General features: G+C 45.6%; 1 protein-coding gene and 1 long non-coding RNA gene across 5 annotated transcripts in view; both read left to right on the top strand.

Moving 5' to 3' along the window:
* The window catches only part of LOC148126482 (uncharacterized), a 456,824-nt gene that overhangs the window by 156,705 nt on the left and 272,590 nt on the right, over nucleotides 1–27,529 (top strand). The window lies entirely within an intron of this gene.
* PTP4A3 (protein tyrosine phosphatase 4A3) overlaps nucleotides 1–27,529 on the top strand; it is a 111,072-nt gene that overhangs the window by 72,870 nt on the left and 10,673 nt on the right. The window contains exons 1-5 of one of the 4 annotated variants that reach the window (XM_026716054.2): nucleotides 795–936; nucleotides 11,276–12,055; nucleotides 18,969–19,061; nucleotides 25,533–25,663; nucleotides 26,700–26,774. In XM_026716054.2, coding sequence (XP_026571839.1) covers nucleotides 11,951–12,055; nucleotides 18,969–19,061; nucleotides 25,533–25,663; nucleotides 26,700–26,774 — 404 coding nt within the window. In that variant the 5' untranslated portion in view covers nucleotides 795–936; nucleotides 11,276–11,950. Of the gene's footprint in view, nucleotides 1–794; nucleotides 1,084–3,106; nucleotides 3,241–11,275; nucleotides 12,056–18,968; nucleotides 19,062–25,532; nucleotides 25,664–26,699; nucleotides 26,775–27,529 lie in introns of those variants that run through there. The other 3 variants (XM_026716051.2, XM_026716052.2, XM_026716050.2) reach the window with 3 other exon arrangements.

The following is a 27,529-nucleotide window of genomic DNA, read 5'->3' as shown; positions in this document are numbered from 1 at the left end:
AACCCCTGCTCAGGCAGGAAGCCCGATACCATTTCAGAGAAATGGTTTCCAATCTCAAAAACTTCCAGCGTTGGAACATTCACCACTTCTGAAGGCAACTTCTGTTCCATTGATGGATTGTTCTCAGAGTCAGGAAATTTCTCCTTATCTCTAGGTTGCTTCTCTCCTTGATTAGTTTCCATCCATTGCTTCTTGTCTTGCCCTCGGATGCTTTGGAGGAACAGATCGGGACCACTGGCATATTTTATTGCTGGTTTGGGATGTTGATAAGACTCACTAAGATTAAATTTCATCATTATCTTACTGCTGCAGTTTCCAAGCTGCATGGCAGCACCCATGGTTTATTTTACTACTTTATAAACACGATAGTTCTAACTATTCCAGGGGTGCCACGGTGCAGGGTTTGTGACACTAAAAGTGCCACAAAAGCAAAATTGCTGAGATGTTGAGGATGCCATTAACACAGAAATTTTGGGAACATAGATCTTTATTAAATCAATATTTCTCTCTCTCTCTCTCCTCTCTCTTTTCTTTCTCTCTCCTTTCCTTCTTTCTCTTTTCTTTCTCTTCCTTTTTTCTTTATTTTCTCTCTCCCCCCTTCCTTTTTCTTTCTCTTCCTTTTTCTTTTCTTCCTTTTTCTTCTTTATGGTATTCCTTTCGCTTGCTCCCTCTTCCTCTCCCTCTCTCTCTTTCATGCCACCCACTGAAGAAGGTGACACTTCTTCGGCTTTCTACAGGACCCTCTAAGCTAAAACACGTTCAGCTGGTTTGTGATTCAGTGTTTGGCCTACACACTTGCCACGGCTTCCCTGCGCGCGTCCCCTTGGCTTCATCAGCCTGCTGAAAAGCTGCCCTCTCCTGCATATATTTACATGCTTATGTTCTATTTTGAGGCCGCGGCCACATAGCACTTAGCAGCCTGTGACCCAGGGGAAGGTAAGCATTGCAAAACGAGCTTTGGAGCAGATCACACCAGCGGCTTAGCTTCTTTCGGAGGGGGATCCAGCCAGGGGAGGGAACCGCTGAAAAGCTGGCTGCGAAAGGCACTCGGCCGAGCAGAAAATCTTTTTCTTCATGTAAAAGGTAAAATCGAGGCAGGGGAAGACTGGAGCTGGCCCGGATGTTTAGCAAGCTAAAGTTTTCTAGAGATTTTACTTTGGTTTTTTTTCTTTTTTCTTTTTTTTACACTCACCCAATCGATACCTGCTTTGTGCGTTTCACTTGCCTGGAAGTGAGGTTTTGCTTTTCCCTTGTTGCTTTCTTCCCCTCTCTCCCGTGAATCCTTTGCTCTCTTGATTTTGCCTTCGTTCTTGCAGACCTACAAGATTTTTTTTTTTTGTTTTAAGCTCGGGATTAAAAGAAGGAAATCCAAAAGGTTGGTTTACAGCATGTTGCTTGCATGTTGACGTGGTTAATAAGCTTCGCATAAACATCGGTTATGGACGCCTTTTTATGCACTAGTGAACCAGTCGTTCCTGCTTTCTCTGTTGGTAGAAGCCAGTTTAGTCTCGTGGTGAAGGCTCTCGGGCTAGAAACCGGGAGAGTTCTAGTGCCACCTTGGGCAGGAAAGCTGGTTGGGTGACTTTTGGGCCATTCACCAGGCAGCTGTGAGTTCTAGTCTTCCCTTAGGCATGAAAACTGGTTGAATGTTTGGCCAGTCACCAGACGACTGAATTCTAGTCCTGCCTTCGCTGGGTGACTCTGGGCCAGTCACTCTCAGCCCGACTCACTTCACAGGGTTGTTGTGGGGAAAACAGTAAGAGGAAGGAGTGCTTAGGTATGTTCTCTGCCTTGAGTTATTTATTAAAATAATGAAGGCAGGATGATTTTAAAAAAAAAAAAAATTTTTTAAAAAGTAAACCTAAATTGAACAATGTGCCACAAATGTTTGAATGCAAGACGACTTGAGTTTCGAAACAATTCTGTTGAGGTTAGACTTACAAGAGACCTTACTTACCTAAAAGCCCAAAAGTAAATCCAGCGTGGATTCTGTCTTTGTAACCTGGAATTGACTCTATATATTCAGATAATCCTTAAATTAAACCCAAAATTTCTCTTGCTAAGGAAGACAGTTGTGAAGCAACTTTTCTCCCCATTTAATAATCTGTCTTGCCACAATTGTTCAGTGCATCACTGCCTTTGTTTGGAAACCGCTTCTGGACTTCATGCTTGGGATTGAGAAAACAAAGCTTTTTGGATTTTTTTTTCTGTTACAGAAATGGTTGTTTTCAAGAGACAGCTGGACTTTTTTTGGGGGGGGGGGGGATTTCCGCCTTTAAAGCCGTTTTGCTTCTTGAGCCCTGGTGGGGAATCTCCATAGCGTGGATGATGGGTATGGAATCTCCATATATCTATAGAAACGGTTAATAAATATTACTATGTAAATTTAAAAATTGAGACTGTAGGTTCTTATCTCAATCTACCAAGCGTCCAGATTTTGATCAGGTGACCATGGGGAGACTGCTGCCATGGTTGTAAGTGTGATCAGTCACTTTTTTCCAGTGTGTTGTAACTTCAAACGGACACTAAGCTGCCTGTTGTAAGTCGAGAGCTACCTGTCGAGGCAGCTAATCGTCCGACAGTAAAAATATTCCTCTTGTCTTTTTGACCGCCTTGTCTTACGGTCCAAAGTGTTGTCCTTCAAGGACCATCCTGTGCTGTGCCTGATGGTGCCATGGGACAGCCAGTTTCTCACATGGGTTGGCAAAAGCCTCTTTGTGATTTATGTTCGCTTTCTGATCCGCACATGTCTGCCTTTGTCGGCGTGATACTTTTCAGGGTGGAAAAGAAGAGGAAATTGTTCGGTGACGATGCCCGGCACACCCATCCTTTCTGGAGGACGGAATCTCCCCGTGTTCTGCCTCTAGCGTGCTCCTTTAAAAGTGTGTCGAAAACTTTCGGGAGTTTTGCACACACAGGCATATTCTCGCCAGTTCTCGTGTCACGCATGGACAGGTTTCCTCCTGCCACAGGGAGCGTCTCCCCAGCATCCAGAAAGGAAGGGAGAATCCAGAAGCAGGAAAGAAGCGTCTTCCGAGCAAATGACCAAACCAGTTTGACATGGAAGGGAAGGTGACCTCAGAAGTTTTAGACTTGATAGTCTGTCCGTAAAAGTTGCGTTCCTTGGAAGCCCGAGGCATTGCAACGCCTTCTGTTTTGTTTTTAGTTTTTTTCCCAAAAAACTGGATGGTATTGTGTGGTTTTAGATCTGTGGCGTGGGAAGCTCTGGACAAATTTAAGGTAAGGCATGGAGGAGGTTTTTTTTTTTTTTTTCCCTCCTCTTGCTTTCACATTCTGGGTCTTGTTATTCAATCTCTAGCTCTTAATCTCCTACCTGCTTTGCCAAGTGAGAACATCGCACCCAAAATAGCACAGCCATTTTATAGAGGGATTTTCTCAAGCCTACAGAGATGAAGTTTCTCCTCTGGACCCCTTCCCTTGCAAGTTGAGATCGTTTGGCTCCTAAATTAGCTGTTCTTTTTTCGGGAAGTCCTCGGCTTAACGGCCAGAGGGGAAGCCCGGAATTTATATTGCTAAGTGAGAAATCGGGTAAGTGAAGGCGTTTTTTTTTTTTTTCCTCCTCCCCATTGGATGACTTTTCTCGACATGCTGGTTAAGTGATTCGCTGCAGTTGTTCAATTCGCTCGAAAACTGGCTGCTTCTCTTTCCAGGAAGTCCTTGACTTGCGACCATAGTCGAGCCTAGAATTTAGGTTGCTAAGTGAGCAATTGGCTACGAGAGTTTTGCCCCCCCGTTTTGCGACTTCTTTCTCGACGCATTGGTGAAGTGAACTCGCTGCAGTTGTTAAGTTAGCCACCCAGTCGTTAAGTGAATCTGGACTCCCCATTGAATTTGCTTGTGTGCCCGGGACACTGCAACTGTCATAAGTACAAGCCAGTTGCCAAGTATCTTGAATTTTGAATTTTATCTTGAATTCAGATATCTTGAAATTCAAGTATCTTGAATTTTGATCACATGACCCTGGGATGTTGTAATGGCTTTAAGTGTGAAAAGCGGTTGTAAGTCCCTTTTTTCCAGTGCCATTGTAAGTTCAAATGGTCACTAAATGAAGTACCTGTGAGGAAATGTATTGGGCGGCAGAGTTTGCACCCGAAATAAAAACCCCACAACTGATGCTTAGAAGTATAGATAGTTCTCGGCTTACATCCACAATGGAGCCCAGAATTTCTGTCGCTGAGTGAGAAAGTGGTTAAGCGAGTTTCCCCCCCACATTTTACAACATTTTTCACCATGTTTTGTTATAGGTGAATCGCTGCAGTCATTAAATTAGTCACATGGTCATTAAGTGAATCTGGCTCCTCCCCGCTTGACTTTGTCCAAAGGTCGCTAAAGGGAATCACTTGATCCCCGGGGATGCCACAACCGTCATAAATACGGAACAGTGGACGAGCATCCGAATTTTGAACATGTGACGGGATTGTTGCAGCAGTAATAAGTGTGAAAAATAGTCATAAGTCCCTTTTTTCCAGGACTGTGGTAACTTTGGACGGTCACTAAACGAATGGTTGTAAATCAATGACTTATCTGTACGCCTTCTTGGTGGTCCTGTGGAGGGGACACAGATTCATCTTGGTATTTTTGAGGGTCGTGTGAATGAAGGCGAATATAATGCAGGATCCAATCTTTTTATTTATTTATTTATTTATTTTCTTCAAGCGTTTTCTTGAAGTGAATTATTAAAAACATTGGACGTGGTGTAAATCGTTCCTGACAATCCTGTTCGTCATATGTATTATGGCATCGAGTACATGTTTTATATGCATTTATGCAATATTTGTTATTTCTACTCATCCGTTCTGCCTACCCTCCTATCTTTTGGTTCTAGATCCTTCCTTTTTTCCCCCACCATTGATAGAATTTATCCCATACTTTATAACCGTGAAGGCGAACCTGGGGCACGCTTGTCAGAAGTGGCACACAGAGCCACTTCTGCCAGCATGCGAGAGGACGCCCAGAAGAGCCCCACTGCGCATGCATGTGCCCACCGACCGCCTGAAAGCTGATTGTCAGGTATCTGGCGCGCATGTGCGGGGAGACGCGCAGTGCATGGGGGGAATATCTTGCACATATCTTGCACATGGGTGCACAGGGGATTGGTGGTCTGTAGAGAAATTGTCACCCCCAAAGCCATTAAACCAGGCTGCGCGGGAACACAAGGTTGTGCCACTCACATGGCCCGTGGGAAGACAAGGCTTGCGTCGCTTGCATTGTGAACAACACGAGGTAGTGAGGAGAGGGGAGGAAAGGGGGGAGTGGGGGAACTTGCCCCACGCACTCCACGCGCCTCGCCTGGCCACCGGGCTGCTGCTTTCCGCTTCTTTCTTCTTCCGCTTTTGGCTGCACACAAGGAAAGCAGCCAAAGTCTTTCTTTCTCTCCCCCAAACTCCTCCAGGAATGAGTCTTTGGGACCCTTGCAAGGCCTCCTGCTCCAAGAGGCTGCGTCAGCAAAGACTCATTTCTGGTGGAGTTTGGGGGATAGAAAGAGACTTCTGCTGCTTTCCTTGCATTAAGCCAAAAGTCTCTCTCCCTACCCCCACCCCAGAGAACGGAGCTGGAAATGGGTATCGCGCGATCTCAAATAAAGAACGACTGATCGGTAGGGAAAATAGGTGGGGAATTTTGGGGGGGATTTTCCCAGGGTCTCCGGTCTGCGGGATTTAAAATTATGAGTTTGGTGGTTCCTGAGGTCCAAAAGGTTTGGCAACCCCTGACCTATAGAACATTTTGTATAGGTTTTCCTTAAATGATGTGGCCAATTTTTATTTTTTGTTCGTTTGTTTCTCTCTCATAAAGTTTGCCATTTGTCCGAATTAATGCCATGTCCAAAATTTTAGCCGCTGAAGTTTGATCACCTGACCTTGGGGATGCTGCAGCGGTCATAAGTGTGGGGAATGGTCATAAGCCTCTTTTTTTCAGTACTGTGGTAACTTCGGACGGTCACTAAACGAGTGGTTATAAATCAAGGGCTATCGGTACACCTTCTTGGTGGTCCTCTGGAGGGGACACGGATTCACCTTGGTATTTTTGAGGTCTTGCGAATGAAGGCGAATATAATGCAGGATCCAATCTTGAGTCAGTCACCAAGACCCGAAGTTTTGTTCTTCCAAGCTTTCATACTCATGTTGGAGCCCATCCTCGGGGAAACTTCTTGGTCTTCAGGGAGGTGTTTTTGAGGTCTCACCTAATATTAATACAGGTAAAAGTCTGTAAAGATTCTCAGTCATCCAGGCCACGATTGTCCCAAAGGTGCACCTTTGGACCTATTTCTCCGTTCCTACCTTTCCCCGTGTCATGCCCCTGTCGGAGTCTGAATCCGAGGAGGAAGACGAACAGCTGACAGGGAGTGGGAGTGTGGCTCTGTTGGCTGTGGAGGAAACTGGGGAAGGCCAAAGTCCGGCTGGGCAGAGCAGGGGAGAGGTAGAACAAGGGAAAGGGAGTTCAGAGGAAGACCCAGGCCCACCCGCTCTTCATCCTCGGGCACACAGGAAGGAATGGAGAAGGGAGTAATGTGGGTTGCGCGGCTTATGGGGGAGGAAAGGGCCCTGATTCCCTTCATTAGCCACAGCTGGGAATGAAAGTTTAAAAGAACTAAATGCTAACTGCGGCAGGTGCTGGGAGCAAACATGAGTTTATCTTGTGTTGACTTTGCTTATCTGTGTTCCTGGCATCTTCCCAACCATGTTGAGTTATAGCTGTGCCTTCACGTCTAGAATTCTTGCTTCTGCACTGCCGGACTAATTACCTCATCTTGCCTTGATTGGACTTTTAGTTACAGTTTTTGTTGATCATGTTTTGGACTTGATTCTCTGCAGCCACAGGCTGTTCCTTGGGAAGTTTGTCTCCAGCCCTGAAAGTAACCAGGATATTGGGGACACAAAGTTGGAGCTAATAAAGGGACACCTAATGATTATCTGACCGTGTTGCCTTTGTGCCACGCCCTGGGTCATCACACCTCCTGGTCAACGTAAAAAGCCTCTTGATCTCTTTCTTTCTTTGGAGGGAAAAGAGAGGCTCTCAAAAATGGACTTGGAAAAGAAAAAGTAGCATTTGTTAATACGACACATAAGTCCTCGACTTACCGCCCCAATTGAGCCTGAATTTTTTTTGTGGCTAAGGAAGGCAGATGTTGGCTAAGTGAATTTTGCTCCGTTTTACAAACTTTCTGGCCACTGCAGTGGTTCAGTTTAGTCACATGGTTGTTAAATGAATCTGGCTTTCCCTCCTTGACTTTTCTCATCCGAAGGTCACAAAAAGGGAGATCTTGTGATTCTGGGACACTACAGCGGTCATAAATATGGATCGGTTCCCAAGGGTCTGAATTTTGATCACTGACCATGGGATTGCTGCAACGGTCGTAAGTGTGAAAAAATGGTCATGTCACTTCTTTCAGTGCCACTGTAAGTTCGACCGGTCACCAAAGTTGAAGGGAAGGAAGGTAGAAAGGAAGGAAGGAAGGAAGGAAGGAAGGAAGGAAGGAAGGAAGGAAGGAAGGAAGGAGACATGAGGACAGGAGAGAGAAGGAACAGAGGGAGAAGGGAAGGAAGGAAGGGAGAGATGGAGGGAGGGAGGAGACATGAGGAGAGAGAGAAGGAACAGGGAGAGAGGAAGGAAGGAAACATGAGAGAAGAGAGAGAGGAACAGAGACAGGGAGGGAGGGAAGGAAGGCGGTTGCAGCTAAATTTGGGATTCCACCAAGTTTAGTCCACGGAGTTTAGGCCAAACAACCAAAAGTTCAAAGTAGCGTTGATAAATCCTTGAATTCCCGTAATAATCCTTCCTTAGGATGCTGTTAAGCATATTACAGAGTTCGTGCTTAATTCCCATTTGGCCAGCCTCATGCCTTGGGTTCAGAAGGTGAGAAGAGATTTATAACCCAGGATTAAATTATGTGCTCAGGGTGTATCAGTAGCGTTGGAAATTTCTTTTGTGTCTGTAGAGTAAGATTTGTCCATCTCTGTAATGTCTCCTTGCTGGCTAGGCACATAGCTGAAAAATGTACACAGGTTGTCCACGATTTTAACAACCACAATTTAATTTTTTTTTATTATTATTTGTTCATCAAACAAAAATTACACATGCCAATGGTTTTAGACAGTTCCCTCTCCTTAAGGCATGCATTTCCAGCCTTGGCAACTTTTAAGATCTGTGGGCTTCAACAACCAGTATTCCCCAGCCCGCCATGCTTGGTCGTTTGCCTGCAGACATTTCATTACCCAACTAGGTAACTTCATCAGTTGCACTGCAAGTAAAAAAAAACAGACTCCGAAATCACCCCAAACTCCCCAGTTCAACCCTGTGGTCCATATATTACGTTCTATTTCTTAATAATCTGCATATCTGCTTCTGTTCCTTCTGCTGTTGGTGTTCCCCAAAGCTGTGGGATATTTTTTTCTAGATTACCTTTCTAACATAGATTCAGTAGGATTTTGGACTTCCAAGTCCCAGAATTCCCCATACTGGCTAGGGAATTCTGGGAGTTGAAGTCCACAGGTCTTAAAGTTGCCACAGTTCTTGCCTAAAGAGAAGGGTTAAGCAATTCAGTCCTGCTTAGCTCCAATCTTTTAGTCTGGTGCCCACTAGTGTTGGCTCTGAATTGTGGAAATTTAACTCCACAGAGTATCTCCAACAGGTTGCAGAAGGCTTAGTGTGGGCAGAGGTTAATACGTACACACGCAGGCGCCATCAGCGAAGCTTTCATATCATCTCAAGTTCCCATGCCATGTTTATTTTTCCTATCACATATCTTTGCATGGCTGCACAGAATTTTGAGAGGCGCAAGCACATTTGTGGCTTACCTAAAGCCGGATTTTGCTTGCAGATTTGAGAATCCAGTTGAAATTGGCTTTTCTCACCTCCAAATAGGGTGGAGGAGAACAGGAATAATACAACGAAAGGGACCTTAGAGGCCTTCTAGTCCAACCCCCTACTCAAGCTGGAAACCCTATACCAGTGGTGGCTAACCTTTTTGGGCTCCTGTGCCAAAAATTATGCGTGCGTTTGCACACTCATGGGCCAGCACCCAGAAGGCAATGCTCGCACCCCCTAAACATGTGCATGCAATTCCCACCCACCCGCCCCCTTACCTGCACTGCACCGCACAGCTGATTTTCAGCCGCTTTGAGGCCTTTTTCGGCCTCCCAGAGGCTTTAGGAAGGCTTCTGCAGGCTTTTCAGGCCAAAAACTATGCCCATTTCATCACTTCCGTTATTTCTGGAAAAAAACAGGAAGTGACGAAACGAGCCTGGTTTTCGGCCTGGAAAGCCTGCAGAAGCCTTCGTAAAAGCCTCTGGGAGGCCGAAAAAGGCCTCAAACTAGCTGAAAATCAGCTATGAGACGCGTGCATGCGCAGTGAGGTAAGTTTGCCTGCAGCTCGCGTAACGGCACAAATGGCTCTGCATGCCACCTGTGGCACACACGCCATAGGTTTGCCATCACGGCCCTGTACCATTTCATACAGGTGGTTGTCCAATATTTCCTTAAAAATCTTCATGGATGGAGCATCCGCAATTTCTGGAGAGGAGCCATCAGACCCTTCAAAAATGAACTTGGTTCTACTTGTGTTTCATTTTTGTAATTGTTTGGTGTTGCTTGTACACGGCACCACACATAATTGGACTGTATTTTTTTTTTTCCTTTAAATAAAATGCCTATGTACTGATAGAAGAGAATATTTGTAGCTCCGGCTCGAACTGTGGGGTTCTTGGTGCTCTCTTGGTTTCTTTTTCATTACCCATCTAGGTTACATCATCAGTGCTAGAAGGGGGTGGGGTGTGTTGGAATGGAGGAGAAGGAGGAAGAGGAGGATGGGGAAGATGATAACTGACATCCTTGGTGCTCTCGGAGCTTGGTGGTTTTCATGTGGGCGTTTCATGGCCCGACTAGGTAACATCATCAGTGCAAATGTATATAGCTCTAATATACGGTCAAGCCTGTTGCAGGAACACAACTATTATCAGGGTCTCCGAACATTGTTTTTGAGATAAAGGTAGCTGTCATAACAGAACGTCATAGAGTTGGAAGGGACCTTGGAAGTCTTCTAGTCCAACCCCATTCTGGAGAAATGGCTGTCCAGTCTATTCTTTAAAAACTTCCAGTGATGGAACAACCCAAGCTGTTCCGCTGATGAATTGTTCTCAACTGTCAGGAAATTTCCCCTTAGCTCTAGATTGGATATTTCACAACCAAACTAGGTAACATCAGCGCTAGAAAGGGAGAGTGGGGTTTGCAGAGATCCTTGAGATTTCTCTTGAGCTTGTTTGGTTTTCTTGCAGACATTTCATGACCCAGTTAGGTAACATCATCAGTGCAAATGAATATGTGAAGAAGAGTCGTTTTCGCTCTTGTTCGGATGGAGTCGACACCACAGCAGAGTCAAGTGAGGTTTTTAAGCCACAGTGGCTCAGTGGTTAGAGTGCAGTACTGCAGGCTACTTCTGCACACCTAAGAGTACTGCATCCAGTTTTGGTCACCACACTATAAAAAAGATGTGGAGACTCTAGAAATAAAGTGCAGAGAAGAGCAACCAGGATGATGAGAAGACTAGAGACTAAAACATACGATGAACGGTTGCAGGAACTGGGCCTGGCTAGTCTAGTGAAGAGAAGGACCAGGGGAGACATGATAGCATCTTCTAGTATCAGAGGGGCTGCCACAGAGAGGAAGGGGTCAAGTTATTTTCCAAAGCACCTGTAGGCCAGACAAGGAATAATGGGTGGAAAGTGATCAAGGAGAGATTCAACCTAGAAATAAGGAGGAATTTTCTGATAGTGAGAACAAACAACAGTGGAACAGAAGTTGCCTTCAGAAGTTGTGGGAGCTTCATCACTGGTAGCTTTCAAGAAGAGATTGGACTGCCATTTTTCAGAAATGCGGTAGGGTCTCCTGCTTGGGTGGGGGGTTGGACTAGATGACCTACCAAGTACCTTCCAACTCTGTTCATGCGGATAATGCTGACTGCCAGCTGCCTACAATTTGGCAGTTCGAATCTCACCATCCTTCCGAGTTGGGTAAAATGAGGACCCCAAACCGCTGGGGGGCAACGTGCTGACTCTGTAAACCGCTTAGAGAGGGGGCTGTAAAGCGATATAATAAGTCTTCAGTGCTACTGCTGTGTTCTGAATTTTTTTGACCCACAGATCCTAAATGTGCACAAATTGCCTGCTTCGGCCCTTCTGCTACATTTTGCAAGCTAGAAACCTTGGGAAGAGGTTGGAAATCGCGGTGCTGATCGAAAATGTCTCTTTTCTTCTTCCAGATCGTCCTGCATGCTGATTCCCTTTGGATTTATGGAGGGGGCTGGGCGCACTTTTGAGCACTGCCACGCACAGCATCCCTCTCGTTGAACAAGGACAGGGTCCTGCCCGAACCGAGCCTCTTTTAGAGCCCCTCGGGCTTCACCATTCAGAGACCCCGTGGATGGCTGTTGAGGTCCGCGGAAAGTTTCTACCGGCAGTTCTTCCATCCTGAGCTGCCCCGGGCTCCTCTCACTGCCCCCAAATATTTCACATATCCAGATGGGGTAACGTGAAAGCTCAAGAGAGAACACCAGCGCGTTCGCTGAATGCAGATGCCTTTGTGAAGAGGAGGAGGAAGAGAAGACGAGAACTAAGAAGGGGGAAGGAAGCGGAGTGGCACTGAAGGACGACTACTTAAAATTGCACACTAAGGATTTTTTTTTTTAAAGAAAAGGAGGAAAAAAAACAAACGAAAGTATTACTCAGCCTCAAGCACAGGGTCCCCTTTTTTTAAAAGTCGAGGATTTAGAGAATCCGACGTTATCCTATTTGCACAACGTTTGTGTTGATTTGAGGGGGAAGAGAGTCAGTCTGGTCAGGCTCGCGTCACTTGGTTCTGTTTTGGGCTTTGCAACTCTTTTTTTTTTTTTTTTTTTTTTTGTCGAGAGCCCCTCCCCCCTCTGTTTGTCTCCACCATGGCACGCATGAACAGGCCTGCCCCTGTGGAAGTGTGCTACAAGAATATGAGGTTCCTGATAACCCACAACCCAACTAATGCCACGCTGAATACTTTCATTGAGGTAAGATATCAGTGAGAGAGCCCCTCTCACAACCGGATGTAAATAAGTGTCACAGATACTTGGACTCGTGAAATTTCAGGAGAAACAAATGTTCTGGCCTGGTGAGAGACCATCAGAACGTCCTAACATTGTAGGCTTATTGTACGGGTAGTCCTCAACATACAACCACAGTTGAATCCCAAATTTGCATGGTTAAAGTGAGGATTTGTTGAGAATTGCCCCATTTTGTGACATTTCTGGCCACAGTTGTTAAGTGAATCACTGCGGTGGATAAGTTAGTAACCTTGTTATTAAGTGAATCTGGCTTCCTCGTTGGCTTGGTTTCTCAGAAGGTTGACAAATACGATGACATTGCGGGACACTGCAACAGTCATAAGTACGAACCAGTTGCCAACCCTCTTGAGTTTTGATCACGTAACTGTGGGAATGCTGCAAAGGTCATAATTGGGAAAAAAGGATCGTAAGTCACATTTTTCTGTAAATGAATGGTCACTGAATGAACTGTTGTAAATTGAGGGTGACCTGCAGTCTGGAAAGAGTGCAGAGAAGAGCAACAAAGATGATTAGGGAACTGGAGGCTAAAACCTACGAAGAACGGTTGCAGGAACTGGATATGTCTAGTTTAATGAAAAGAAGGATTAGGGGTGACATGATAGCAGACTTCAAATATTTGAGGGGCTGCCAGATTACAGAGAATCCGAGTTGGAAGGGACCTTGTAGGTCATCTAGTCCAGTGGTTCCCAAAGTGGGCAGTACCGCCCCCTGGGGGGGCAGTGAGATGCCTTAGGGGGGCGCTAAGAGGCAGCAGGGGGGTGTTTGAGGCGCCGGCCCCACAGGGTCACCCCATTGACTGTTGCACCGCTCCGTAGCCGGTGCCTCGACTGTGGCACCGCTCCAGTGCAACAGTCAGTGGCATCCGTGGTTCACGTAGGGGGAGGCAGAGAAGCGGGGGGGGGGTGTCTTTGACCACATGCCAATATCCATTGTCCCGCTCAGCCAGGCCCGCTCCTCTTTGTAGTTGCCGTACCTGACAGCAAGTTCACAGGCTGCCCCTCCCGCCGGGGATCAGCCTCCCAAGCTGCCCCCCCGTGGGGCACTCACGTTGTAGAGGGCAATGCTGTTCCCTCCTTCTTGGAGCAGGGCAGGGTTGAGGAAGCCCAGGGCAGGCAGCTTGGCTCTAGTTTCGCAACGTGCTGCCGCTGCGTTCAACACACCGGCTCCGCAGGCTCACCCCTTTGAGCCTCTCCGGTGCAACAGTCAACGGGGTGACCCTGCGGGGCCGGCGCCTCGAACGCCCCCAAGGAGGCCAGCAGAAAGGAAGGAGGGAACAGCATGGCCACCAGAGAGTCACAGCAAAGTACTCCTCCACTTACGACCATAACGGAACCCCCAATTTTCTGTTGTTAAGTGAGTTTTACCCCTTCTTTGTTGCCTCCCGTTTGGTTAAACCAATCGCCGCCGTCGTTAGTACCACAGTTGCCGAGTGAATTCTGGCCTCTCGTTTTGCGACCTTCTGACTTCGCTTGTCCCATGACACCGGGACACTGCAACCGTCCTAAGTACATGCCAGTTGCCAAGCCTCTGAATTTTGATCACACGATCCCGGGGGAATGCTGCAAAGGTCGTAAGTGTGAGATAGGAGCCGTAAGTCGCTCCTTTTCCCAGTGACTGTTGTATTTCTCAACTGTCACTCAACGAACGGTTGTAAGTCAAGCATGGCCTGTATCTCCAAGAAAGGCTCTCAGGCCTCCTGAGGAGGTTGACATGGGGCCCACTGGAGAGCCTAGGAGCCGTTTCAAAGCAACTCTACTTCGGAAAACGGTTGCAAAGTTTTTCTTTCCGCTGAACTGAGCTTGTTCAGACATATTCAGGTCTGCAGTGCGATCACCTGTAAACACAGGACCAGGTGCGTTGGTGGTTTCTTCATTTCCTCTTCCAGAAAGTGATTTTCCAAGAGATTTCACGCAATAGCTGTCATAAGCCCTCCGTGCTTTTACCGTACTTTTAACAGTTGGATGGGACCTTGTAGGTCATCTAGTCCAACCCCCTGCTCAAGCAGGAGACCCTACACCATTTCTGACAAATGGCTGCCCAGTCTCTCTTTGAAAGTCTCAAGTGAAGATGCTCCCACAACTTCCGAAGGCAACTTCTGTTCCATGGGTTGATTTTTCTCCCTGTCAGAAAGTTTCTCCTTATTTCCAGGTTGAATTTCTCCTTGTTCAGTTTCCATCCATTATGCCTTGTCTGGCCTTCAGGTGCCTTGGAGAATAGCTTGACCCCTTCCTCCCTGTGGCAGCCCCTCAAATATTGGAAGACTGCTATCATGTCTCCCCTGGTCTTTCTCTTCACTAGACTAGCCAAGCCTAGTTCCTGCAACCGTTCGTTGTATGTTTTATCCTCCGGTCCCCTAATCATCCTGATTGCTCTTCTCTGCGCATTTGCAGAGTCTCGACATCTTTTTTTATAGTGTGGTGACCAAAACTATCTGCAGTACTCTAGGTGTGGTCTTACTAAGGCTTTATAGAGTGGTATTAGTACCTCACTTGATCTTGATTGTATCCCTCTGTTGATGCAATTCAGGATTGCATTGGCTTTTTTGGCTGCTGCTGCAGACTGCTGGCTCCTATTTAGCCGGTTGTCCACTAAGACTCCAAGATCCCTCTCACAGTCACTGCTATTGAGCCTGGTTTCACCCAGTCTATATGTGTCCTTTTGGCTTTTCTTGCTAAGTGGAAGACTTTATTTTTCTCTACATTGAATTTCATTTTGGTAGATATGGCTGGGTTCAAGTCTGTGAACGTCTTAGCGCAAACAACACCTTCCCCTTTGGGTATTTTTGATGTTTTTCCATCTTTCTGGGCCCTATCTGGTCTCTTCCTTTTTAGCGTGCCCATAGCACATAAATATGTAAGAGAGGGTTTTTTTATTTATTTATTTTGCTGCGATACCTGGCTCTTGGCCAAGGTGTGCTGTTTATAGCCGTACCTTCCCCTGCCTTCCCTCCAATAAGGCTGTGTTGTCCACAGAGGTCGCTCTGGGTTACAACTCGTGAAATTGTTGAATACCTACGGGGATTAAAAATAAATGCCCTTGTTTACTCTTGGATCAGCAAGAGATAGACGGGACGGGATAGATCTTTCACTTGAAAAAGCAGCGAAGGTGTCACTTCCTCCACGTATCGGCTGAGCCTGAAATTTGAAAGCCAGGCAGCTTTTAAAGTGCATTTCGTCCCATTTTTATTATCTTTCTTGCCACCATCACTGCAGCTGTTAAGATTATTATTTATATTGAGATAGAGAGATAGATAGATTAGATTAGATAGATGATAGATTAGATTAGATAAATAGATGATACCCTGTTTCTCCAACAATACGGCCTCCCCCAATAGGAAGTCCCAGCATGTTTTATAGGCATGAAATGAAATTAAGCCCCTTCCCCCAAATTAAGACCTATATTAAAACATGCAAAATGGGGGGAATGGGGGTGGCTTGCCATTAGGAAGTACTTTTGTTGCACACCCGGATATGGTGCTGCCTGCGTTGACCTCGATGTGAAGTGCCCCACCAATGCCAAGGTCAACATCCAAGCCATCGCCACCCGCCCACCCAAAGATGCAAGGGGGGGGGGGATTAAGTCACCCCCGAAAAGACGGCCTAGGCATTTTGGGGGCTCAAAAAAAAAAAAGACCTGGCCTTATTATATGAGAAACACGGTAGATAAATTAATAGATAGATAGATAGATAGATAGATAGATAGATAGATAGATAGATAGATAGATAGATAGATAGATAGATAGATAGATAGATAGATAGATAGACAGACAGACAGACAGACAGACTGACTGACTGACTGACTGACTGACTGACTGACTGACTGACTGACTGACGACAGACAGACAAGCCTATAAGCCATATCAAAGTACAGGTTCATACACATATTGCCAATAAAATTCTAAACAAACCATTTAAGATGAGAGTAGGATAGCTGTTAAGTCAGTCACACAGTCGGTCCTTAAGTGAATCTGGCTTCCCCATTGACTCTGCTGGTCTGTTCTGACCAAGGCTTCCTGAGACAGTCACAGTCACACGCTGTTCAGTGGTGGCATTCTACCGGTTTGGCCTGGTTCTTGGTAGCGCCAAGGAGCAGCAGAGACCAAACCGGTTCTCTCTCCTGGGCTCCCATACTAATTTTTATGTCCTGCTCTGGAAATGCAGCTGCTTTGCACAGCACATCAGTTTACCGTGTGGCCGCTGCCGAAGCGACAGCAAGATTGCAGGAGGTGACTCAAAGCGCCTCCGTGCCTGTGCGCAAAGTGTGTGCGCGTGCACGCAAAGCACACCCACCAGTTCGCGCCCACTGAAACGGTGGTAAAAATATTTGAAAGGCACCACTGATGCTGTTCCCAAACCCACCCCCCCTTTTTTAAAAAAAATTTCAACGGCTGTGAATTATATGTATTCCCAGTCCGTACTGAGTCCCGGATCAACGACCGCTGGCTGCATCCCGCCGGGTCATGTGATCCCCTTTTGCGACCATCTGTTGAGCAGAGTCAACGGGGAAACCAGATTCACTGAACAAGCGTATGACTGGCGTATCCACTGCTGTGATTCCCTTCCTTATGACCTAAGGAAGGTCATAAAATGGAGCACAACTGACTGAGCAGCTCTCTCGCTTAAGCAGCCGACGTTTGGGCCTCAATTTTATTTTTATTTTTTATTTTTTTTGTCAATTGCTTGCAAGATAATAGGTATAAGTAAAAATATAGTTAAGAATACATGGATACATATAAGAAAAATAAAAAATATAGATAAAAGAAACAATAGGACAGGGATGGTAGGCACGTTGGTGCACCCCTACAGACCTCTTAGGAAAGGGGTGAGGTCAATAGTAGAAAGTCTAAGGTTAAAGTTTTGGGGGTTTGGGGATTGTAAGTCACAAGTGCAGAACTATCCCTAGTATTGTCTAAATTACTTCCAGTGCATCGCCAAAAACCAATCTCGATAGGCCTTGGAACTGTCCTAACTTGACCCACCTTTATAGAATCCAGGGGACTCGGATAATGACCTTCAAGTTCTCAAGTCTTCTGACTTAGGATCGCTAAGAATCTGACAACAGCATCTGCCTTGGGCCATCTCAAGAGGAGAAGTCCAAGGAAAGGACGATTGTGTAAGCTCTAAACTCAGCATGAGATGTTCAAAAACAACATTCTTCCTCGCCCAAGAAACCCGAGAACATTGGCCCTGCTCCTTCCACCCCGTGGTCAACCTCTCCGCCCACATAGCTTGCAGGTCACGTTTTGGCCATGAAGAAGAATTAGCGCGGTCCTTGGGTACCCAAAATAGCTCTAAAATCTTCTCTTGGCCAAAGGGACTGTGATTGGCAGGCCTTTAATGTCAGGGTATCAGTAGCATTTCGGGGTTCACACAGGAATAGCACTTAGATTTAGGCAGGTGGTCCTGAGATTACGAGGAGTGGCACATAGAGGTGGAGTTCTCGCTTCACAATCAGGAGGCTGTGAGTTCGATCCTAGGTAGAGGCAGATATTTCTGGGCACACTGAGAATATATCTGTTGAACAAAACTCCGCATTGAAAACAGGAAGGGCATCCGGCCATTAAAACACTCCGCTAGCTCCATTCAGTTGCTCAGATTCCGCCCCGCAAGGAATTATGACGTCGTTAAAAGACGATGGCCGTCAACATCGGGGATGAGACTGTAATTATTTTCAGCTACAGATTGTCCTTATGACCACAGCTGAGCCCAGAATTTCCATCGCTAAGCAAAATGATTGTCAAGTTAGTTTTGCTCCATTTTATGACCTTCCTTTCCCCCTGTCATGAAGTGAATCCCTTCCATTGTTAACCGTAATAAAGCTAATCGGTGAATCCTGCTTCCCCCTTGACTTGGCTTAGCCGAAGGTCGTAATTGGAGATCACATGACCCTGGGGATCTTGAAACAGACATAAAGACCATGCCAGTTGCCAAGCAATCTGAATTTTGGTTACGTGACCACAGTGGTAAGTGTGAAAAACGGTCCTAGGCGGGGTGGGATTTGACCGGGTCGGGTGAAGCGCGAGCTCACCGAGCTATTACACCGGTTGAATCACACCACTGGTCCTTAGTTTACTTTTTTCAGGGCGGTCGTAACTGTTCTGACCAAGCCTTCCTGAGACCGTAATTAAGCACATGCTTAGTCCAAACAACTCTCGTTTTATTTCAACGCTGGGAATTATGTTCATTCCGTAATGAATCCCCAAACAGTCCCTCGAGATAAGCACCCACCTTTCTCTCCTTTGAATTGCTGCCAACAACTAAAATGCCAAATGAACTGAAAAAAAAAAAGCCAAATAAGGTACAAAGTCCATACAGAGCTTCAAGGTTTAATCTGAACAGAGTGAACGACTTTGCTTCCTGCAAAAGGTTTCCCTACCTTTGCGCCTCCTTTATACCTTATGGGAGGGGCAATCACCTCCAAGCCTTATTCCCGATTTGCCCCTTTTGTCTCAGCTGCTTTTGCCTTCTAGCAGCTCTGTGCATATGCGCACTGGGAACAGGCTCCCCTGGATCCTCTTCCTCACTGCTGCCAGACTCTAAAGGCTCCGGAGTCAGCACCCCACTCCCAGGTGGTCCTGTCCCCATCTATGCATCGGATGCAGGACCCTCATCCAAGTTCTTTCCAGACTCCTGGACTGGTCCCTGTTCTTCCCCGCTGTCCGATTCCACTGCCGTCTGCACAGGCTACCGGCGAACCACAACAGTAACTCAAAATGGCCACTAGACGAACTGTTGTGAATTGAGGCCTACGTGTCACCGAGAAGCCTGAAGCCAAGAGAATTGCTAGGACGGCAATCTTAAGCCAAGAGAGTAGGTAATCTTAAATATTTTCCCCTTTGTTTTTTCCCCCTCCCTGACAGGACCTGAAGAAATACGGCGCAACCACAGTTGTGAGAGTGTGCGAAGTGACTTATGACAAGACACCCCTGGAAAAGGATGGCATTAAAGTGATGGTGAGTCTCTTGCTTTGAAATTCTATTTTTATTTTTATCTCTTCTGAAACCACCGAGAAGGTTCAAGCATCACGAATGGAAGAAATGTATCGTTACAGGGAGTCCTCAACTTACAACAGTTTGCTTAGTGACTGTTCGAAGTTCCGACGGCATTGAAAAAAAGGGGCATTTTTCGTACTTACAGCCATTGCAGCCTCCCCATGGTCAGGTGATCAAAATTTAGGTGCTTGACCACTAGTTTATGACGATTACAGTATCCCAGGGTCACGTGGTCTCCTTTAGCGAACGTCAGACAAGCGAAGTCAACCGGCAGGGGAGCCATGTTCACTTAAAGACAGTGTGGCTAATTTTAACAACTTGCAGGGATTCACCTAACCAGTGTCGTGAAAAGCATTTTAAAATGGGGGCAAAACTCATTTAATGTCTCACTTAGCAGCATAAATTTCTGGCCTCCCTTGCAGTCGTACATCAAAGACTATCTGTACTTCTAAGCACCGGTTGTGGGGTTTTTATTTTAGATGCCAACTTTGCCGCCCGATACATTTCCTCACATGTACATAGCACAGGTTCATTTAGTGACTTCCAACAGTGTTGAAAAAAATGGTTTGTGACTGTTTTTCACACTTAATGACCGTTGCAGCATCCCCCGTGGTCACGTGATTGAAAATTCAGATGCTTTGGCAACCGGTTCATAGTTCTGACGGTTGCATTATCCCCGGGACTATACGATTCCTTTTTTAAAACTGTCTGACAAGCAAAGTCAATGGGGAATCCAGATTCACTTAATGACCATGTGACTAATTATAACGACGGCAGTGTTTCCCTTAACAGACATGACCAAAAAAGTCGTGAAACAGGGCAAAATCCACTTAACGAATATCTCCCTTAAATTTGGGGCTCTGTTGGGTTGCAAGTCAAGGACTTGAGACGCCTCACATCGGTTCCGCAAAGTTGTGTGTTCACATGACCCTTCAGCCGTCATAAATGTGAACCAGTTGCCAAGCATCTAAATTTTGACCCATGTGACCGTGGGGGATGCTGTGGTGGTCGTAAGTGTGAAAAACGGTCACAAGTCATATTTTTCAGTGCCGTTGTAACTTGGAATGGGCACTAAACGAGCTGCTGTAAGGCGAGGACTCCCTGGATTGTATCCTGGGAAAGCGATAATCTGGAATTTCTCGTTTCCTGATAAAAGAGAAATCGAAATAAAGATAGTATCATGCCTCAGTCAGAGTCTGAATCCGAGGAGGAAGACGTTCGAACCACTGACGGGGAGCGGGAGTGTGGCTGCGTTGGCTGTGGAGGAAACAGGAAGTTCAAAGTCTGGCTGGGCAGAGCAGGAGAGAGGTAGAACAAGTAAGAGGGAGTTCAGAGGAAGACCCAGGCCTAAGGTATGCAGGGAGGAACGGAGAACAGAGCAACGTGGGTTGCTTGACTTACGGGGTAGGAAAAGGCCCTGATACCCTTCATTAGCCACATCTGGGAAGAGAGTTTAAAAGAGATGCAAGCTGAGTGCGGAGTCTGCTGGGAACAAATATGAATTTATCTTACGATGACTGTGGTTATCTGCGTTGCTGGCATCCTCCCAACTGGGTTGATTTACTGCCGTTGCTTCACATCTGGAATTCCTTTCTTGCCCTGCCAGATTAATTATATCATCTTGCCTTGATTGGACTTACAGTTTTTGTTGACAGTGTTTTGGACTTGATTCTCTGCAGCCACAGTCCGTTCCTGGGAGGTTTTTTCTTCAGGCCAAAAGGTAACCAGGATATTGGGGACGCAAAGTTGGAGCTACTAAAGGGACTCCTACTGATTATCTGACTGTGTTGCCTTTGTACAATGCCCTCGGTCATCGCAGGTACCAAGTGATCCTTGAGTTACAACTGTGAGGGTGCCTGCCCGTAACAGTCATAAATTTGACCTTGGGATTTAATAATTTTAACGTCCCATTTTTTTTCCTGCAGTCATTAAGAGAATTATCTGGCGGTTAAATGAATCAGTGGTTTGCCACGGGTTTCCCCAAAATTGAAAATAAATGTCAATTTTCAGCAAAGTCACGGTAAAACATAGTTATAGGAGTATACGAGGCTACAAAATACACAACATTGCAGCCATTTGCTGAGATCTACAAGTATGGCATCCAAGTCATAAGTCCCCGTTTTCACATCCATCGTGACTTTGATTTGCTGTGTGGTAAGGATGACCAGTATTCTTACTGGCCTTTGAAAAAATGCAAATTGGTAGGGAAATGGAAGAGAGAGACTTACGAGCCATGCATTATTTTTATTTTTTTATTTTTTTTGGGGGGGGGTTGTTATCTGAATTGTAAAGAACCCCAACTGTACATTCCCTTCGAGGCTTAAAAATTGAAGGCTGTAATTCAGTGGGTTTATTTGACCCCAGACTCTGATCCCACGTACAACATAGAACATCATTGGGGCTGGAAGGGACCTTGGAGGTCTTCTAGTCCAACCCCCTGCTCAAAAAGGAGACCCTATAGCATTTCAATTAAGTGCCTGTCCAGTCTCTTCTTAAAAGCCTCCAGTGATGGAGTAGCCACAACTTCTGGAGGCCAGCAGTTCCACTGGTTAATTGTTCTCACTGTCAAGAAATTTCTCCTTAGTTCTAGGTTGCTTCTCTCCTTGATTAGTTTCCACCCATGGCTTCTTGTTCTGCCTTCAGATGCTTCGGAGAATAGCTTGACTCCCTCTTCTTTAGGGCAACCCCTGAATACTGGTATCATGTCACCCCTAATCCTCACCTTCCTTAAACTAGACATACCCAATTTCTGCAACCTCCCTTCCTTTTAGCCTCCAATTTGAAACTCTGCCTGTTTTTTTTTTCTGTGAGTCTTTCTTTCTTTCTTTCTTTCTTTCTTTCTTTCTTTCTTTCTTTCTTTCTTTCTTTTTCTTTCTTTCTTTCTTCTTTCTTTCTTTCTTTCCTTCCTTCCTTCCTTCCTTCTTTCTTTCCTTCTTTCTTTCTTTCTTTCTTTCTTTCTTTTTTTCCTCCCTCCCTCCCGGTGCTTTGAAGAATAGCTTGACTCCCTTTTCTTTGGGGCAGCCCCTCAAATATTGGAAGACCGCTATCCTGTCTCCCCTAGTCCTTCTTTTCGTTAAACTAGACATCCCCAATTCCAGCAACCTTTCTTCCTTTCTTTTAGCCTCCGGCCCTCTAATCCTCTTTATTGCTCTTCTCTGCACTCTTTCCGGACTGCAGCTAATCCCAGCTGTTCAAAGGGACTGTTCAAAGTTACAAGAGCACCGAAAAACGTGATTTAAAGGCCGTTTTCCACAGTTAACAAACCTTTGCAGCCATCCCCAAGGTCCTGCAATCAAAATTCTGGAAAACGAGAAAACTCTCCATCGCTCGAGGCAAAACACAGCAGATCTTCTTCCTCTGTTGAGTCATCCAAGTTCGGTCTCCAAGCTAAGCAGTCCATGAGCAAAGTGGAAATTTGCCAGGGAAGCCTGCCTCTCTCCTAATCAGGAGGAATTTCCCTCTGGAAAGAGATGTAAAAGGGAAATCCTCAGGAAGATGCCTAATTTAACATACCACATCTGTTGGGAGGCATAAACCAGTTGAAAGAGCTTTGGGAGAGAGGGAGGAGAGAAAGAAAGAAAAAGAAAGAGGAAGGAAGGAAGGAAGGAAGAACGGGAAGGAAGAAAGAAAGAGAGAGAGAGAAAGAAAGGAAGGAAGGAAGGAAGGGAAGGAAGGAAAGAAAGAGAGAAAGAAAGAGGAAGGAAGGGAAGGAAGGAAAGGGAAGGGAGGAAGGGAAGAAAGATAGATAGATAGATAGATAGATAGATAGATAGATAGATAGATAGATAGATAGATAGATAGATAGATAGATCGATCTCTGCCCCTTCTCACACTTGATGATGTTACCTAGTTAGGTTATGAAACGTCTGCAAGAAAACCACCAAGCTTACAGGCAGGCCACCCCACAGTTCTCCTCCTCCTCCTTTCCACAAACCCCATTCCCTTCTAGCACTGATGATGTTATCTAGTTGGGTCATGAAACATCTGCAAGAAAACTACCAAGCTCAAAAAGCACCAAAGACCCCACAGTTCAACCCTGAAGCCACAAATATTTCTTTCTATCGACAGAAGAGAAGTAAAGATTTTGTCCCCAAAGTGCAAATTAAGCAAGATGCAAGGCACCCTTTTCTGACCAGCCTTTAAAAAAAAAAAGACTTCTCCAGATCTCCAGATCTGGAAAAGATTATTTTGCTGCAGGAGAAGGAAATTCCTCACACTCACACACACCCCAAAAATGTCCCAGCTTGCATAATCCTAAATTTTCATTCTCTTGGGCAACAGCTCAAAATCTTGGCAGGAAAAAAATAATAATTGTATTATTTCTGGTCACTTAGAAAACTTAGCTCCCTACAGTGAGACTATTACAATAGGATATTAGTTCCTCTACCAGTTGTCATTGGGAAACATCAAAGTCTCAATCCCAACAATTAAAATTCTGCCTCTGGAATGAACATCTGTATTTTTCAGGCTAGCTTGAGCAATTCCCATTTTTATTTTTCTCCAACTCAGTGCTGTGTTAGAAGGGAATTATGTAAGCAGACTTGAGATTCTGCCTTTCTATCATCAAGGTAACACTCCATAAACCCAAGAGAAAGGGACTGGGCATTGGATGCAAACTATGAAATTGCAAACATAAAAGGAGAATATTTGCAGCTCAGGAGTGAAATAAGGGGGACCTTGGTACTCTCCGAGCTTGTTTACTTTCTTGCGGACGTTTCATGACCCAAACGAGGTAACATCCTCAATGCTACTAGCAATGGTTTGGGTCATGAAATGCCTTCAAGAAAGCAACCAAGCTCAGAGAGCACCAAGGACCCCTCAAATTGAAAACAAATAAACCCTCCCCAAAAGGCCAGGGAATACAGAGAAGAAAAATCCAGGAAATTTCTCCCCACTACTAAGAAGTAGGCCAGGAGTGGTATGGTGGCCTAGAGGTGGAGCGCTCGCCTCACAATGAAGAGGCTGTGAATTCGATCCTAGGTAGAGGCAGATGTTTCTCTCTCTGGACACAATGATAATATATCTGCTGAACAAAACTCCACACCAGCGATAGGAAGGGCATCTGGCCAAGAAACACTCTGCTAGCTCCATTTCTGTTGCCCAGAGACCACCCAGTAAGGAATTATGGGAAAAGAAGAGGAAGAAGGAGGAGAAGGAGGAAGACGAAGAAGAGGAAGAAAAGCAAAAACGAAGGAGGAGAAAAAGGAAGAAAAGAAAAAGGGGAGGAGGAGAAAGGAAGAAAAGGAAGAAGAAGAAGAAGAAGAACAAGAACTACTACTACTACTACTACTACTACTACTGGGAGGTGGACCCACATAGCTAAGAATTTTGATCACGTGACTGTGGGGGTGGTGCAATGGTCGTAAATGAAAAACAGTCGTAAGTCACTTTTTTTTTCAGTACTATTGTAAATTCAAACAGTCACTGAACTAATGGTTGTGTCAGGATTCCAGCAATCGCCGTAATTAAATCATGATTCTGAAGCCAAGCTTCATAAAAACTTCAAAAGATTCATTAGAGGTGACATACTGGCACTGCCCTGTATGAAGCCAAATGTCAGTTGGCGCTCCATTCAAAATTCAAGAAAGACAGACTCTGTTGTTATAGAGAAAAGAAACATTTACTGGAAATCAAGTGGATTCTAGACCTGATGATCAAAAGGATTCTAGACCTGATGATTTACACGTGAAAAACACATATACAAAGTTATGGCAACATTCCCATCCACCATAGTTCAAACGAGGATGTGTATAATGTCACATGGGGCATCTTCAGATGGAGATGCAGACATCTGGCTGTTGACCTTGGCCTAGTTTGATAAAGAGCTGTAGTTGCGCAGAAAGCAAGCAAATAAGCATAATCAATAACGTTTTCCCCAAGTTATACAGTTCATTCTCTAAAACCTCCAGCACTCTTCCCACCCCACCAAGCCCGATTAATTCACCCTCCCCCTGTTACTATGGCAGCCAAAGAGAAAGCGAAAGAAAGGAGTCTTGAAGGCTGACACCAACTCTGGCCTACGTCATTTACAGTCCCCTGTGGCCCTGTTTCCTCCCTGCCCCCTGGGTGTCTCATAAACCAGATTCTTCAACTGAGCACCTTCACAGGCTGGGTGTCATCAATCACATTCTCCAATTAAATATATTTGCGGGCAAAAACTCTGGTATTTTAATTTCAATCTTTTAAAGATTAAAGAGTTGGAATGTACTTCCGCTTTCAACTGCTCTTCCAGATTTCCTTCCTCTCTCCCACCTTTTTTTTTTTTATAGCAACTACTAAAACAGGCACGGGGATGTTTTATGAGTTGATAGGTTGTATTGTAACACGAGGACTACCTGGACTCCCATTTTGAGGACTTATTTGAAATATTCCCTTAATCCTCTTCCTATTTGGTTGAAAATGTCCCACTTGGTTTCTGGTCTTCTACTCCAGGATTGGCCCTTTGATGATGGAGCTCCACCACCCAATAAAATTGTGGATGACTGGCTCAACTTGCTGAAGACCAAATTCTGTGAAGACCCCGGGTGCTGCGTCGCTGTCCATTGTGTAGCTGGCCTGGGACGGTGAGTGTCATCCTCCGTGACAGACACGGAGAGAGTAAAAACAATTTTTGATCAGTGTTTCTCTTTGCACAAAACTACACAATTATCCATGGCCAAGAGAATTACTACCTTGTTCTACCTTCACAAAATCACGAAGCAGACTTTTTGTCCCAACAAAATCCCTTTTTATTGGGCTAATGTGAATTCCTATCATTCACATCTAGCAAAGTCCCGGCAAACAGTCTTTCAAGGGTGAGCTGCAACCACAGACATTATCAGGCTTGGAGAGCTGCCAGGCTGATATCTTCCAAGCGCAACGCTGTACAAGAAAATACTTGGCAAGGAGTCTCTGAGAGTCATGAACAAATCTTCACACTAATTAAATGAATTAATTGTCTCCTGCAAACACCATTCCCCTTTCACTCCTCTTTATTCCCTATAGGAGTGGCCATTCACCGTCTATCTGTGCCTTTACTCCCAAGTCGATCCTTGATCCTTAACTGTACCCTTCTTCTGACAGCTCTGCGCATGTGCACATTGGGAATAGACTCCAGCTGTTCTTCTGCCCCACTGAACTCGGACTCCGAAGGCAGCTGATAACTGTCAGAAGGCCCTGGCCCCATCTCTGCCTCCGACGCAGAGCCCTAGTCAGAGCCTTCCCCAGACTCCAGGACTGGGCTATGTTCCTCCCCAACCTCTTCACTGTCCGATTGGGGGGCCACAACATACCATCCCTGGTTTAAGATGTATGTGTTAGTGAAACATTTGTTGATCGGCACTTGGTCTAGATACAACTTAGCAACTTTAAGACGGGTTGGACTTCCAACTCCCATCTTAAAGTTGCCAAGTTTGAAAAAAAAAAAAAAAACAGGTCTAGAAGCTCAGTTTTGTGCACAACAAGAACATTATGTGGAATTTTTTCAGCCAGAAGTGTTTTTTCACTTCAACCTTGGCGTCCTGAATTATTCTTCAGCTATTTTGCTTTTTTTCAAAATTGGACTAGAGAAAATGGTACCGCGTTGTGGGCCTGACCTCACTTCTGCCTTTTCCGGTCTAGGGCTCCAGTTCTGGTCGCGCTAGCCCTGATTGAGAGCGGGATGAAGTACGAAGACGCCATCCAGTTCATTCGACAGTAAGTGCTCTTCTAGAAACCTCCGTGCCACCTGTTCTGATGGGGATGAACGACCCCAGGTTGGTGGGCAAACCACTTGGCACATCCCAAAGGAATTCGATAGGGGCCTGTCCTCCTGGGCTGTACCACTTTGGGCCATAGATGGGAGGTGTAAAACCCACCTCCCAGGTGGCAACATGGACATCCCAAAGGAATCGAAAGGGGCCGCCTCCTGGGCGTCCACTGGGCCTAGATGGGGAGGTGCTTAAAATCCCACCTTCCCCAACCCTTCACAAAATTGCAATCCATGCATCATCTTAAGTACTGGAAAGGGCTTAGAGTCTAAATCTCCAGGCAGAGATTTTTCTCGCCTGAAAGTAGGCTAAGTATTCCTGCCGGCCTGCAGTCCAAATTTTCTTTGAAGTGTCGTCAAAATTTGGCATTACAGTAAACGGTTTGCGGAACCATACCTGTGGCAGCGTACAGGTAGACTTCAACTTATGAGCTAGAGATAGGAATGCCTGGGGGGAACCCTGGAAAAATTGGGAGAGGAAACAAGTTTTTTTTCCCAAAGTTGTTTGGAGAAAAACGGGGGGACGGGGACACTGGTTTTTTTGCAATTTTTCCTGTTTTTTTTTTCCAAGCCTGCTCTACTTATGGCTGGTTGCTGAGTCACTAAGTTCTAAGTTACAATGGATCCCCCCCCAAAAGGTACTTGCGACCTGGATTCAAAGTTCCAACCCAAAAGAAGACACGAGTGGATCACTTTTATACTC

The sequence above is a fragment of the Pseudonaja textilis genome, chromosome 3 (assembly GCF_049901715.1).
Source record: "Pseudonaja textilis isolate UNSWEBS1 chromosome 3, rPseTex1.2, whole genome shotgun sequence".
Classification (NCBI taxonomy): domain Eukaryota; kingdom Metazoa; phylum Chordata; class Lepidosauria; order Squamata; family Elapidae; genus Pseudonaja; species Pseudonaja textilis.
This window is presented reverse-complemented; position numbering and strand designations above follow the sequence as displayed.